Source organism: Spodoptera frugiperda, chromosome 18 (assembly GCF_023101765.2).
Source record: "Spodoptera frugiperda isolate SF20-4 chromosome 18, AGI-APGP_CSIRO_Sfru_2.0, whole genome shotgun sequence".
Lineage (NCBI taxonomy): Eukaryota > Metazoa > Arthropoda > Insecta > Lepidoptera > Noctuidae > Spodoptera > Spodoptera frugiperda.
The window spans coordinates 1104558-1118450 of record NC_064229.1 but is presented as its reverse complement, the minus strand read 5'-3'; the positions used below and the strand labels follow the sequence as shown (position 1 = coordinate 1118450).

The 13893-nt window shown below is 38.4% G+C and overlaps 2 protein-coding genes across 2 annotated transcripts; both read right to left on the bottom strand.

Annotated features, from left to right (window-relative positions):
- Positions 1-1955: 1955 nt before the first annotated feature.
- LOC118277811 (uncharacterized) lies at positions 1956-9716 on the bottom strand. The gene is made up of 6 exons (XM_050700052.1): positions 7136-9716; positions 6785-6796; positions 6003-6232; positions 5479-5676; positions 2769-4820; positions 1956-2345 (listed from the first exon to the last, which is right to left on the bottom strand). Exons 1-5 carry the CDS (start codon positions 7684-7686, stop codon positions 3763-3765), a joined length of 2049 nt encoding a protein of 682 aa, XP_050556009.1. The 5' UTR covers positions 7687-9716; the 3' UTR covers positions 1956-2345; positions 2769-3762.
- A 155-nt stretch (positions 9717-9871) lies between these two features.
- On the bottom strand, positions 9872-12495 carry LOC118271060 (transcription factor Adf-1-like). Its single transcript, XM_050700158.1, has 2 exons — positions 12148-12495; positions 9872-10495 (listed from the first exon to the last, which is right to left on the bottom strand). Exons 1-2 carry the CDS (start codon positions 12493-12495, stop codon positions 9950-9952), a joined length of 894 nt encoding a protein of 297 aa, XP_050556115.1. The 3' UTR covers positions 9872-9949.
- Positions 12496-13893: the final 1398 nt, after the last annotated feature.

Below are 13893 nucleotides of genomic sequence, written 5' to 3'. Positions count from 1 at the left end.
ATCATCAAAACAACTATCTTGCGATGCCGTCAATGTGTTAGCCCGAGGCCTAAATTATGCTCCAACCCCTCGGAAAATACCTGTCGAGGATATCATCAGCAGTATCGAAAATACTATTATACGGAATAGGATACCTCGCAGTGATGCCGAGTGCCTACGGCAAGATGTATCATCGTTGTTACGTAGATCTACACCCCCTAAGAGTAACATACCGCGGGAAGAAATGTTGGCACTTCGCGATCTGCGTAACGATCCGGACATTCTTGTGCTACCAGCTGATAAGGGCAACGCGACTGTGGTTGTTGATACCAAGGCGTATGAAGAGAGAATCACGCAAATGGTGAGTGACACCTCAGTCTACAAGAAACTGTCATACGATCCGACAGCCCGGGTGACTACAAAAACTGTAAAGTTATTGCAAGGCCTAGGTGACAAAGACTTGGTAGCACAATTACGCCCTCATAACCCTACACCGCCCAAGATCTACGGTTTGCCCAAAATACATAAACCAAACTGGCCCCTGAGACCTATAGTTAGTCAGATTGATGCACCAACCTACAAACTGTCGCGGCATCTGGCAACTATATTACAACCTTTTACTGGGAAAACGAACTCATATGTGAAGGATTCCCGTCACTTCATCACACTATTGGCTGATATCCAACTCCAAGAAAAAGAGATAATCATGAGTTTCGACATCACATCACTTTTTACAAATGTTCCAGTAGATGAGGCAATAAATATTATCACCACAACTTTGAGCGGGACAGATTTACCTACTGGATACATTGACTGTGTAAGCCATTGCCTGACAACAGGTTATTTCTTGTGGAGAGGGGATTATTACCAGCAAGTGAACGGAGTTGCTATGGGTTCGCCGCTAGCGCCAGTGGTTGCTAATATGTATATGGAGTGGTTTGAGGGTCAAGCCTTAACATCCGCCCCGGTGCGCCCGCGATACTGGTGGAGATATGTTGATGACGTATTCGCCGTCATCAACCGGGAACATGTGGCTGAATTCGTGGGACACCTAAACTCGGTGCACGGTAGCATTCAGTTCACCACTGAGGAGGAAAAAGAGGGAATGTTACCGTTCTTAGACGTGCTCGTGAGGCGTGAAACGGACGGCCGCCTGTCACACACGGTTTACCGTAAACCGACACACACGGACCGGTACCTACGAGCCGACTCACACCATCATCCCTCCCACCTTGCCTCTGTTCCCCGTACTTTAATCAACCGGGCACTGAACCTGTGTGATCCCCAGTACATTGACGCGGAACTTGATCACCTTAAACAGGTACTGGAAACAAATGGGTACAACTGGCGCCAATGTACTCGACTGGCGAGTTCATCATGTAAAAGACGACCGGCAGTTGCGGAGCGGACTCCAGCATTCTTACCCTATGTGAAAGGAGTAACCGACACCATCGGACACCTGTTACGCCGAAGATACAGCATCAGGACGATCTTCCGCCCACCCGGTCAATTACGGAACTTATTACGCTCGCCTAAGGATAAGGATCCACTGGCAGTTCCCGGGGTATACATGATACCGTGCGACTGTGGCTCGAGTTACATCGGGGAAACTCGCCGCAACATCACAACCAGACTCAAGGAACACATACGCAGTGTGAAGAACAGGGACACTCATACATCGGCAGTAGCGGAGCATGCTTGTAGCGCGGGCACGACTCACTTCCTCCGTTTCGACAAGGTCTCCGTACTAGCGAGGGAGAAATACTTCGTACCGCGGAAAGTACGTGAGGCTATCGAAATAAGTCGTCGTCCCAACTTCAACAGAGACGGTGGCTGGGCATTACCTCCTGCCTGGAAGCCAAGTCTGCAATCTGCGTCAGCCTACAATGTTGCGGGTCTGGAGTGTGACACAGTGAGCGCGGTATGTGACACCGTTTTTGCGTCGACCCGAGAATCGAACCCAACACCTGCGCAGCCGCCGGCGAGCGAGTCTAACGAGCCAACATCGTCGCGCGCGCCGGATAGTACGCGCGATTCCAGGCAGAGGGCGCGATGGGCGCGTAGCTCGAATCGCCAGTAGCAGTGCGACAATCGCCGCGTCGTGTGTTGCGTAATGCTGCTCATGAATATGAGCCTCTAGCATGGCTTGAAACTAGTCGAGTTCCTCGTCAAAACGTTACGTGAGTAAGCCGATAACATAATAATTAATTTAGTATGTCTCACGAAAGTTACAATAGAATCTTTGTTGTTTCCCAGTACCCATGTACTAGGCACAACCGATATAAGGTGGGACGAGCCCTCTTTAGTTAGTACTATACTAAACATAATTTGATAATATGCAGGCCTGTCCAAACGTTTGAGAATCGCTGGAAGCAATAAACCATTTTGTAAATTCGGTAATTTTGTAACTACTTCTGGTTTCACGTCGACACATGTCGACATAATCTAGTAACTTCCTGACCAGTTGTGACTAGAATATTTTCTCTAAATAAAATTAGGTTTTTTAATTATTTAACTATTTTGTGTTTCATTTTTGGTTCCATAACACATAGTTACTATTAAATATATTATAGCAAAACCTTCCAAGCTCTGGGAATGTAAAAACTTGTTACTAAAACAATTAATAGTTTTTACAAACTACCTATTGTTTGAATTATACACAGGTTAAATCACAATTTTATGGTGGCGCATTGAAAATATCAAACTATATGAACAAATAACACAATGAAATTAATTTCGCATATAGATTTTAACAATATAAACAAATTAAAATATGAATAAAAACTTACCTTGATAAACAGTGATGGCTGATGTTTTCTTCTTATTATTTTTTAACTTGTCAGTCACAGAACAGAAAGAGAACGAAAACGATTGAACGAACGAATGATTTCTGAGAAGTGGTTGCAGACTAAGAACAATGTTACCACACAGCAACGTAACTTTAAAACCAAATGTTACTGTGTCGACTGTTCCCCATTTTTAGTCGTAGCGACGGAACTAAGTACACTCAGCGACCAAAAAGTGTTACTAGAATAAAAAAGTGTGGACACATAGTGTCGAATTATTTCGTAACGGCTACCAAAAAGCGCTACGTGACGAAGATGAATTATTTTCCATATTCATAATAGGACTCCACAACAGCTCGTTACTCCAAAATTGACTTCGTGCCCTATATTCCGCTAAATTTGGCAACTTGTTGATATAGTTGACACTACATTGCCATGATCTTGATCATTCGGCCGAGCAATAGAAATAGTACTATTACTCACAGATTGCGAATTTGTCGATCGTGACATCGGAGATACTCTTGATATTTTGCTGAATTTTTGTCTCAAATCACTTGGACATTTTTCACAGTTCGCCATATGTTCTTCCATACGCGTTGCACTTCTGTAACCATAATGTTTTAAGCAATAATTACATTTGACACTTTTATTATCGTCGGTCACTTCACAATGCTCCCAAATACTGCTTTTTCTTCGCGGCATATTAACTCCTGCATATTAACTCATATTCACAAGAAAAACAATTACAAATACCCACTAATAATGATTACGCGAATCCATAAGAAAATAAATAACAACTACTGTTTAACCGCATAGCAACGGATATGTCAAATATGTCAAAACCCGCGATTAATCAAAATCAAATAGTTCTAAATTTGGCTAATAGATGGAGCTTTTTATTTGAGTCCGTTTTCTGAATCGCGGTGTTAAGATTCTCAGCCGATAGTATAAGTATCCTGAGAATCTATTGTAACGTTGGTATCAAAAAAGGTCATTCTCATCGAATGTCATTATTTTGCCCTTTAAAATTCTGTTTACCCCTGTACACTAACTGTATAATCAACTTGATTGCAAGATTGTTAATAAATTCAATCAACAACTCTTTGTGTTTTATACAGGTTATTATATTATAATCACATGCACAATTAATCACAAACTTTATTTTCTTATATAATACATTTGATTCTGGGCAATCACGTAAGCATGCTACAATCAAATGATAAATATCTGCCATTAAATTGTGGAAATTATAGCTGGGATGAAATAATGATTTTTTTGTATAATCAACTTCATAATTGAAAGATTGCATATCAACTTCTGATCTACATAAATCACGCATGCAAGTCTTACACGTCCTGAAAATGTTAGTTTTAATTTTTTTTATTATGTACCCCGCTACATACTTTTTTGATTCATTATAAATCAATGAATCATTTATTTTAATTTCATTCATCACTATTAATAGTGCATCAATATCACATGCAAAATCATCATTATCTGGCAAATCAGGTTTATTAACAATCAAATTAAAAAATGATTGAAATGATTTATTGAAATCGTCCTCACAATTGGCTGTAACAGAATGAACAGAATTAAAATTATTAATCAGCAATGTTTTATAAGCATTCATAAATTGATTACAATTAGGATTAATATTACGTACACCATTACTTCTAATACCACTAAAAAAGTTTTCCAAAGGATCCTGATTAAAGTTTCTAGTGAGTAAATTTTTTATTTTATAATCAACATTCACATGCAACCACATTTCCTTAAAAGTTTTTATATTATGAATCCAATTTTTGATTGAAGGGATGGACTCATGCTTAATCAATACAGAATCATTTTTTCTAACTACTGATTCAAATTTAATTGATTCTAAAATTGGCAACATTTCATTCCACAGTTGGAAATGGGGTGAGTTATATTTTAAACACTGCTTATATTTCTTAGACGATCCTTCATAAGAATGGCCATTAAATGAGTCAAACAGCTTGTCGAACACTAAGAGGAAATCTGCAGTTCCTTGGCATTCGTCTGGCAGAATGTTGTGTTCTGAAACAAAGCAAATCTCAATTACAATAGGCATTTAAAAATGCTCATCATCACAGCCTTTCACCACAGTACACTAAAGTACTACAGTAGGTACTGGGATTTGTAAAAATGGCTGAACATAGGCCACTCCTAATTTGCTTCACAATAGGTTTGTGAGAAAATACTCAGGCGAATATAATTTCAAAAAAGAATAAGCCAAGTAACATAACAATTGTCAACGATTTTATATTATTCATCACAGCCTTTCTCTACGGTACACAATGGTACTAATAAAGAAAGAAAATATAATATAAGAAATAATATCATATAAAATAAAATATAATACATACATACATATCGTCACGCCTTTAATCCCCGAAGGGGTAGGCAGAGGTGCACATTATGGCATGTAATGCCACTGTACAATGTACACCCACTTTTCACAATTTATGTTGTAACTCCCATGTAATAGGTGGTGAGCCTATTGCCATATACCGGGCACATTTCCAGACTCGAAAATCCGAAAAAAAGCCCAGTAATACTTTGCCCGACCCGGGAATCGAACCCGAGACCTCTTGTCCGGCAGTCGCACTTGCGACCACTCGACCTACGAGGCAGTCCTATATAAAATATAATATAAGAAAGAAAGAAAAGAAAATATGAAGGTGTAGATACTAACTTGACAAAAATCTCAAGGCACTAGACACTCTCTGGCTGAATACTTGTGCCGCAAACTTGACTTTCATTTTGGGTATTTTGTTTTTATCGACATGCATTTCTGTGAGCTTATTGACTAGTCGAATTTCGTCATCCCCATCATCAACAGCTAATAACATTTTTAGATGTTCCCATTTAGCCCATTTGACTTCACCATTTTACAAATTTGGCATTTTTACTTAATAAATTATTTCTGACTCCTTTGAGAAGGTGCGGGGTATCGAACAGGGGAAATATTTTTTGACCATTAATTTCAAAGGCTTGACTATTATAGCTATTCCCCCTGTCGAACATATCTTTCTCTTGTATAGTTTTGTAGCTCCCGCACCACTCTTACATTTGTTGTGGCTTGGTCACAAATAGTAGCCACAACTATTAAGCCAGTTGCATTTATTTCTTTAATAACGCATTTCAAAAGATTTTTTAATTCTGCCGCCTTTGTTGTTCCTTTACAAAATGTGAAGCAAATGGGCTGTTTGCGTTTACTTTTTATGCCTTTTATCATGAAGACAAGTGCGTGGTCAGCCAGAGTTTTATTTCTTGCATATCCATTATCTTCAAAGCCAATGATTTTGCCAATAGCTGCATTATATTCTACGCCAGGTGCCAAGGAAACTTCATCAAATAAAATGTTAACGAGTTTATTTTCCGTAGACATGCGACTTGCAACTTTCTTCAAATCTTCTAGAATATCTTTGTTGATGCCTGGTTCCATTCTAAAATAATGTAATAAGCCCTGCAGACATCTCTTTGAAGGCAACACAAACATTTTTTTTAATAATTCATACGCCTTTCGGCTTTGTTTTAATATGATTAGTGCCATAACTTTTTCTTCATTAGTAAATCGTCTTCCTTTTGGTTTTATGTGACTTTTTAATTGCAGCTTTGTGAAAGTCTTTATACTTTCGGGTAATTTTTCAATTGCCGACAGAAACGCTGTATTCATTGACATTTTGTTAGCAGCTTGTATTTCCGTACCGCGCGTGAATAACTTGACAAGTCATTTTTGCGTACTTTTCAGGGCAACGGTTTTAAAGTTTAAAGGTCATTGGGACAGTGGAAATTGATTGCTGGACATTTCACGTAATTGGTCTTAACTGAATATTGAAGAACCCACTTTAGTCCCTCGATTTTGGGTTCGTAGTAAGACCTTCTGATAAAATTATAACGGCTGTTTTAATAATTACCCATAAAGGTACAGTTGGTACAATTGTTCACCGACGACTTATCAACTTATCGTGCTTGATTCATACCATTTATCTACTTACCTGAAGTAGAAGCTGTAGTTTTGTGTAGATACTAACTTGACAAAAATCTCACAGGCATATACACTCTCTGGCTGAAGTACTTGTGCCGCAAACTTGACTTTCATTTAGGGTATTTTGTTTTTATCGACATGCATTTCTGTGAGCTTATTGACTAGTCGAATTTCGTCATCCCCATCATCAACAGCTAATAACATTTTTAGATGTTCCCATTTAGCCCATTTGACTTCACCATTTTGTACAAATTTGGCATTTTTACTAATAAATTATTTCTGACTCCTTTGAGAAGGTGCGGGGTATCGAACAGGGGAAATATTTTTTGACCATTAATTTCAAAGGCTTGACTATTATAGCTATTTCCCCCTGTCGATCATATCTAGTTCTCTGGTATCGTTTTGTAGCTCCCGCACCACTCTTACATTTGTTGTGGCTTGGTCACAAATAGTAGCCACAACTATTAAGCCAGTTGAATTTATTTCTTTAATAACGCATTTCAAAAGATTTTTTAATAATGCCGCCTTTGTTGTTCCTTTACAAAATGTGAAGCAAATGGGCTGTTTGCGTTTACTTTTTATGCCTTTTATCATGAAGACCAGTGCGTGGTCAGCCAGAGTTTTATTTCTTGCATATCCATTATCTTCAAAGCCAATGATTTTGCCAATAGCTGCATTATATTCTACGCCAGGTGCCAAGGAAACTTCATCAAATAAAATGTTAACGAGTTTATTTTCCGTAGACATGCGACTTGCAACTTTCTTCAAATCTTCTAAAATCTCTTTGTTGATGCCTGGTTCCATTCTAAAAGAATGTAATAAGCCCTGCAGACATCTCTTTGAAGGCAACACAAACATTTTTTTTAATAATTCATACGCCTTTGGGCTTTGTTTTAATATGGTTAGTGCCATAACCTTTTCCTCATTAGAAAATCGTCTTCCTCTTGGTTTTATGTGACTTTTTAATTGCAGCTTTGTGAAAGTCTTTATACTTTTTTTTAACTGAATTAAGCAAATTTATCAGTCGTTTTGGGTCGTAGTAAGAATACGATAAAATTATCTTTTTAATCAATTAAAATAAAGACTTGTTCAATTGTTCACCGACGACTTATCAACTTATTCCCGATATAAACACAAGTATGCAGTTGTAATGATTGGATTAATTTAGAATAATAAACTGAACTTAAAATAAAAAAACAAAAACAGTAAATGAAACATTTTTTTTTTATAATATAAATTTGAAAAAGGTATGAAAGCTGAGTTTTTTGTGATAGTATGAGGAACAAAGTGGTTCGCAATAATATTGTGGTGTGAAAGGGGGTGTGATGTGATAGGATGTGATATTATGGGCTTTCGAAATTGAAGCCACTTTACAGGTTGCCATAAAAAAAAAATCCATGAACATCTTTTTTTTTAATTGTGAACGGACCCTTTTTCGAACTTAATTCACTGAATTTGAGAAATTCAGTGAATTAAGTTCTAGTTGCATCGGCATTACTTCAAACGCGTTTTTAAGTTTGCATAACCTGACCAGTTGTATCCAGTCATTTAAATGGTTAATTTTCAGATGAGTCTTCTTTTTTGTTCTTTCAATATCAGCATGATCGGAGTCACATTCCATATGGCTATGCCCATTAATTTTAAATTTAGCAGGCAATAAAGCTTGTGAAACGGACTTCCAATCCATGAAGTCTCCAAAGTTTAAAACATTTACAATGTAGCTTTTAGGATTACATCTTACATTAGTAATCATAGTTGGCCACTCAGAAGGAGCCCATACTGTTTTATTGCGAACAAAACTTTCAACAGTGCTATGAATAGAATCCACAGGCATCATGGTGTGTCCAGGTAAAAGATAAGTTACCTTTATTTGTGTAATTGTTATTGCAGTTTTCAAGAAATAAATTAACATTGAAATCATTGCACGGGTTCTATTTTGCCCAGCACAGCTATCAGAATATAAATTAACCACGGTATGGGTACCTTTTTGGTCTAACATATTCAGATACTTAAAAATAACTGTAACTACTTCATTACAGCCCCTTTTTCCTTGGCATTCGCCCCATACGTAACAATATCCATTCCTTGTGCCACTTTCATATATACTTTCATTATAGTATGCATATTTTTCTCGAGTAATATAAGGTCACACTTTTACCATGTGGAGTATTCAGAACTTATTCTAAATCAAAGCTCACGCATAAGGAATTAGAATTAGCTATTTGACTGATTTTTTGGTCTTCTAAAAACAGTTGTTTGCATTTTTCTTTATCCTGAATATGATTCTTATACTCAGTAGTGTTTACAAAAATATTTTTGTCCTCAGGTGATATTTTTTTGCATTTAAAATCTGTTTTGAAAATATTACGGAATACTCTTTTTGACAATACGCGCGTCGCGTTTCTTGGAATTATGTAGGAACGCGTTTAGCGGCTTGTATGCGGGCCGCGTTAGGTACGCTGTCGCGGTAAAAGTTTACCATGCCGAGGAATCGACGTAGATCGGCGATTGTTTCGGGCTTAAGCCACGGATACACTAGGGGACAATTGGAGCAACAAGTTGCTGAACATGTTCCTCAACAACTACGTGGAATGTGCCGACATACATGTCGCGGAACATTTTGTCGACCACACTTCTCAGTGTTTATAGAAATGTCGCCCGAGGAGGTTGTGGCTATTAGTGCTGCATACATAGTAATTATATCGAGTGTGTTGAAACCTAAGAGAAAGAGAAGGTGGTGGATGCGGAATTTCTTATTACAACGAGAAAGAAGAGTTAATATTCTAAGTGATCTCCGAATGTCTGACGGATCGTTTGTGAATTTTACTCGCATGTCATCATCTGATTTTGAAACTTTATTGCAAATGATCGCACCTTCCATAGCCAAACAGGATACAATATTACGGAACGCTATTAGTCCTCATATCAGACTAGCCATTACATTGAGGTACTTGTCGACTGGAGATTCTTATGCTTCTTTGTCGTACACTTTTCGAGTGTCAAAACAACTAATACGTAAAATAGTACCAGAAGTTTGTAAAGAACTGATAAAACAATTGAAGATATTTGTAAAGGTAAGTTGAAGAAAACGTATACATTTTATTTATAATTGTATTTTAATCTCCAGTAAAATAAATTTTAAAGAGTACAAGATGGATATAGCGATCAACGTAAATTAATTAGTATTAGTGCCATCAATGCTATTAGTGCTCGAGGAATCCATATTTGCAAGTATGTTTTGTATAATATGCTCTTCAGAAGGCTCGGGGCTAATATCACTGGATGCAGTGCTATAGCCCTGTTGAACAACTGACTGGCTTTGATTATTATAACTTGTACGGTATTTTCCTAAGCGTGCATCTAATAAAATATTATTAATATAATATTTAGCCATAATTACACTGTGTTCGTCATTTAATGCACGTAACTCAGTTCCTACGTACTGTCCATAAACATCGAATTCATCTCGGGACATCATTCTGTTTTTAGCAGCATGCAGAACTTCATAAGCCTCCTCCAATCTATCTTCATTGGGGTGGCTCCTCTTCCGAGTTGGTCGCGACGATGAAGGTGTTGGTGCAGGGGTTGTGGGTTGCTCTGCTTGATCAATGGTAGATTGCGATTCTAGTTGATGAGGAGATTGAAATTCCGGAACGGTAGATTGAGAATGTAGAACGACATCTTCATCCGGAGACGAAATCGCGTTTTGGCTTTGTGGACTCTGAAAAATTAATGATATAAATATTAAGTCAATTATTATAATAAGTATATACTAAGTATAAAACACGTATTGTATTATTGTTAGACATGAATCCTTAATTATTAGTACGCAAAAATAGTATTTAATGTATAAGTATTTCTTTACAGGTCCCAGCTACTGCAAATGAATGGAAAACCAAGGCTAAAATCTTTGAAAATATATGGAATTTTCCGCATTGCGTTGGATCTATAGACGGTAAACACGTTTTAATCCAAGCTCCTTCGAATTCGGGAAGTGACTATTTTAACTATAAGGAACAATTTAGTATTGTCCTATTGGGTATTGTCGATGCAAATTACAATTTTATCTATGCAAATTGTGGTGCTAAAGGAAAATCTTCTGACAGTGGAGTATTCCAAGAGACTGCTTTTTATAAAGCTTTAGCTGATAACCAACTCAACTGGCCAACTCCATACCCAATACGACAAGATGGGCCGAATATGCCTTACGTACTTGTAGGAGACAGCGCCTTTGCACTGACAGAAAACATGATGAAGCCATATCCCGGTAATCATGACGTGGGTACAACAAGACGCATTTTCAACTATCGATTGTCAAGAGCTAGAAGAATTGTCGAAAATGTGTTCGGTATCTTAGGTGTTGTATTTCGTATATTCCGAACTCCCATAACCATCCTACCCTTTAATGCTGAAGTTGTTGTAATGGCGTGCGTTTTTATAAATAGTCAATCTCACTGTACAACCCACATGGGACTATTCTGAAAATGTTCACGATATTTTAGAAGGATCGAGAGATACTGTCAATATGTCAGATTTAAATGTATGGGAAGACGCCAATCTGCTATGGGACAAATTTTGATATTTCATGAGTGAAGAAGGACTGAAAATAATTTTTAAATGAATAAACTAGTATTGATTATGTTTTTCACGTATATTATGTAGAAGTATGATAATTGTTTGGCACTGGCCTAAACGGCATGGAGAAACTGGCTATTTACTGTTACACTGGATATATCAAAATGATTTAAATTTGCTCATCTCTAGCCTGAAGACTCGCTTGACGTTAAATTCCTGTGAGAGTGACACAATATCAAAATAATAAAAAAATCTATGGCGCCAAATAAGCCCAAGCCTGAACGACTCGATTTTCAGCTGAGGGGTCGTTTGATTTGTATTTCATAGATATATGAGTGAAGAAGGTAATTTAAAAAACTAAAAAACCCGACTGTACATGAAAATCCTTTAAAACAAGAATACAAGAAAAATTTAAGCAGACCCATTCTAGAAAAGTCATTCTAATCTTTTATTTAGGATGGGTCCCGATGCTTAAATTTTTCTATTCTTGTAAAGTTTTTTGATACTATCATGGTTTTTTAGTTTTTTAAATTACCTTTTTTTTCTTTTAATGTTACTGAACAACGTCAATCCTTTTAGAAGTGAAGTTTTGTGGGTGAGGTGTGTACAAATCTTAGTTTATGTAAATAATATAGGTACGTATTAATTTGTTACTTTTCCTTTCCTTGTGTGTCCGTACAATAAATTATAAATAAATAAATTATAAATAAAAATAAACCCATTTGCGCTATATTTGTCGCAGGTGATGTGACCGTGATTACTGATTACAAACGACAAAATAACTAAAGTATGACTTACGTTTGTGTCCAAAGTGTCCAAGCTTCCAGAAGTTGTGGCTCCCTTTAGCAAAAATTTCATTGCATCGTACGCAAACCATGCACTGGACTTCACGTCGTCTCGTCCACTACCAGTAGTTTTTGACGATTTCACTTTCTTCCTTTCTCGGACAAATTGCGAACGCAGGGTATGAACTTTGGTTTCTATTTCTTTTCTAGGCAATTTAAGCGCCTTGGCTATATCCTCCCATGCATCATTTTTCTTTATTTTATTTCGATAGTCACGGTGTGAAGTATCCCACAACAAGTCACGACTTTCGTAAAGCTCTATAAGCAAAAGCACGGTATCATTTCCCCACACTACAGACATTTTAAAGGCACGTTGCGTACGCGACTACACTCAGTGACAAATGGCGCAACACTGACGCGAGACACGTGCGCTCGCTCTCGAGGCGGGAGCAAGCAACATGCCCCGCGTCACGTACAATGTTGTGGGTCATGTTGCGGGACACTATGCAACGTTGCAGCGTCACGTATATTTTGTGTTGCGCGTCATGTTGCGGGACAAAATGTTCCCTAGTGTATCCGGGGCTTTAGGGTAACTAGTGATGGCGTTGACCTTTTCGAGTGGCGGTTCGATTCCTTCGCTCGACACTTGGTATCCCAAGAACTTTACTGTATCTTTACCGAAGACGCATTTCGATGGGTTTACGGTAATTCCGTAGTCGTTTAATCACCGTAGTACTTCATGTAGATCTTCGATGTGTCGTGCGTTTTTTCTCGGACGCGATGATTCATCGCATCGATAAACGGGAATGCATGGAATCTAATCCGTTGAGTACTTGGTATATGAACCGCTGGAATGTTTGTCCCGCGTTTTTTAGGCCTGGACACATTCGTGGAAATTCAAACAAGCCAAACGGAGTTGTAATGGCTGTCTTCTCGATGTCCGGTTCGTACACGGGTAGTTGTTGATATGAACGATTAAGATTGAGAGTGGTGAATATTTTCTTGCCGTGAAGTAGGTAAGTGAAGTCTTTGAGGCGAGGTACTGGGTAGCGGTCGGGTTTAGTTACGTCGTTGAGTCTTCGGTAATCGCCGCATACCCGTATGTCGCCGTTCTTCTTCGGGACGACGTGTAGTGGGCTGGACCAGGGACTTTTGCTTGGACGACATAATCCCTGCTGCATCATTACTTCGAATTCCCGTTTCACGGCCAGGTATCGGTGTGGGGGTAGTGGCCGGGTTTTACAATGTACGGGTGGCTTAGTGGTTTCGATGTGATGTTCCACACGGTGCTTTGGGATATCCTTCATGCACGACGGTCTAAGGATGTCTGGGTATTTGCTGAGTATTTCGTGATAAGGTTCCTCGACGTCTATGCTTCTTACAGTAGGCTCGGCGGAATATGAGATCGGCGCTTTGACGGAGAGATTAGTTACTTTGTCGACAAGACATCGACCGGCTATGTCGGCGAGTAGTTGATGGTAGCGTAGGAAGTCGGCGCCGATGATTGGCTTACTGACTTCTGCGACGATTAATTTCCAGCTGTAAGGTCTCCGTAGGTTTAGGTCCAACTGAAGTGTCTTCTCGCCGTAGGTGGGGATGATTGTGTTGTTTGCGGCGTATAAACAAAAGTCAGTTGGAGAAATCTTCACGCCTTTTCTCTTGGAGATGACAGAAACGTTAGCGCCGGTATCAATTAAAAATGACAGACGTGAGTTTTTGTCTGTTATAAATAGGCGGCATGACGTAGTAGTTGCGCCGG

What these genes read in the sequence shown, in the direction of transcription:
- LOC118277811 (XM_050700052.1), bottom strand. Translation starts at nt 7,686, where the DNA reads ATGGCACTAACCATATTAAAACAAAGCCCAAAGGCGTATGAATTATTA. An exon ending in CATGATAAAAGGCATAAAAA is followed by an intron (nt 5,677 to 6,002) that starts GTAAACGCAAAC and finishes TGCCAAATTTGT; the next exon opens with AAAATGGTGAAGTCAAATGG. An exon ending in TGCCTTGAGATTTTTGTCAA is followed by an intron (nt 4,821 to 5,478) that starts GTTAGTATCTAC and finishes GCTTTGTTTCAG; the next exon opens with AACACAACATTCTGCCAGAC.
- LOC118271060 (XM_050700158.1), bottom strand. Translation starts at nt 12,495, where the DNA reads ATGTCTGTAGTGTGGGGAAATGATACCGTGCTTTTGCTTATAGAGCTT. An exon ending in TGGACACTTTGGACACAAAC is followed by an intron (nt 10,496 to 12,147) that starts GTAAGTCATACT and finishes TTAATTTTTCAG; the next exon opens with AGTCCACAAAGCCAAAACGC.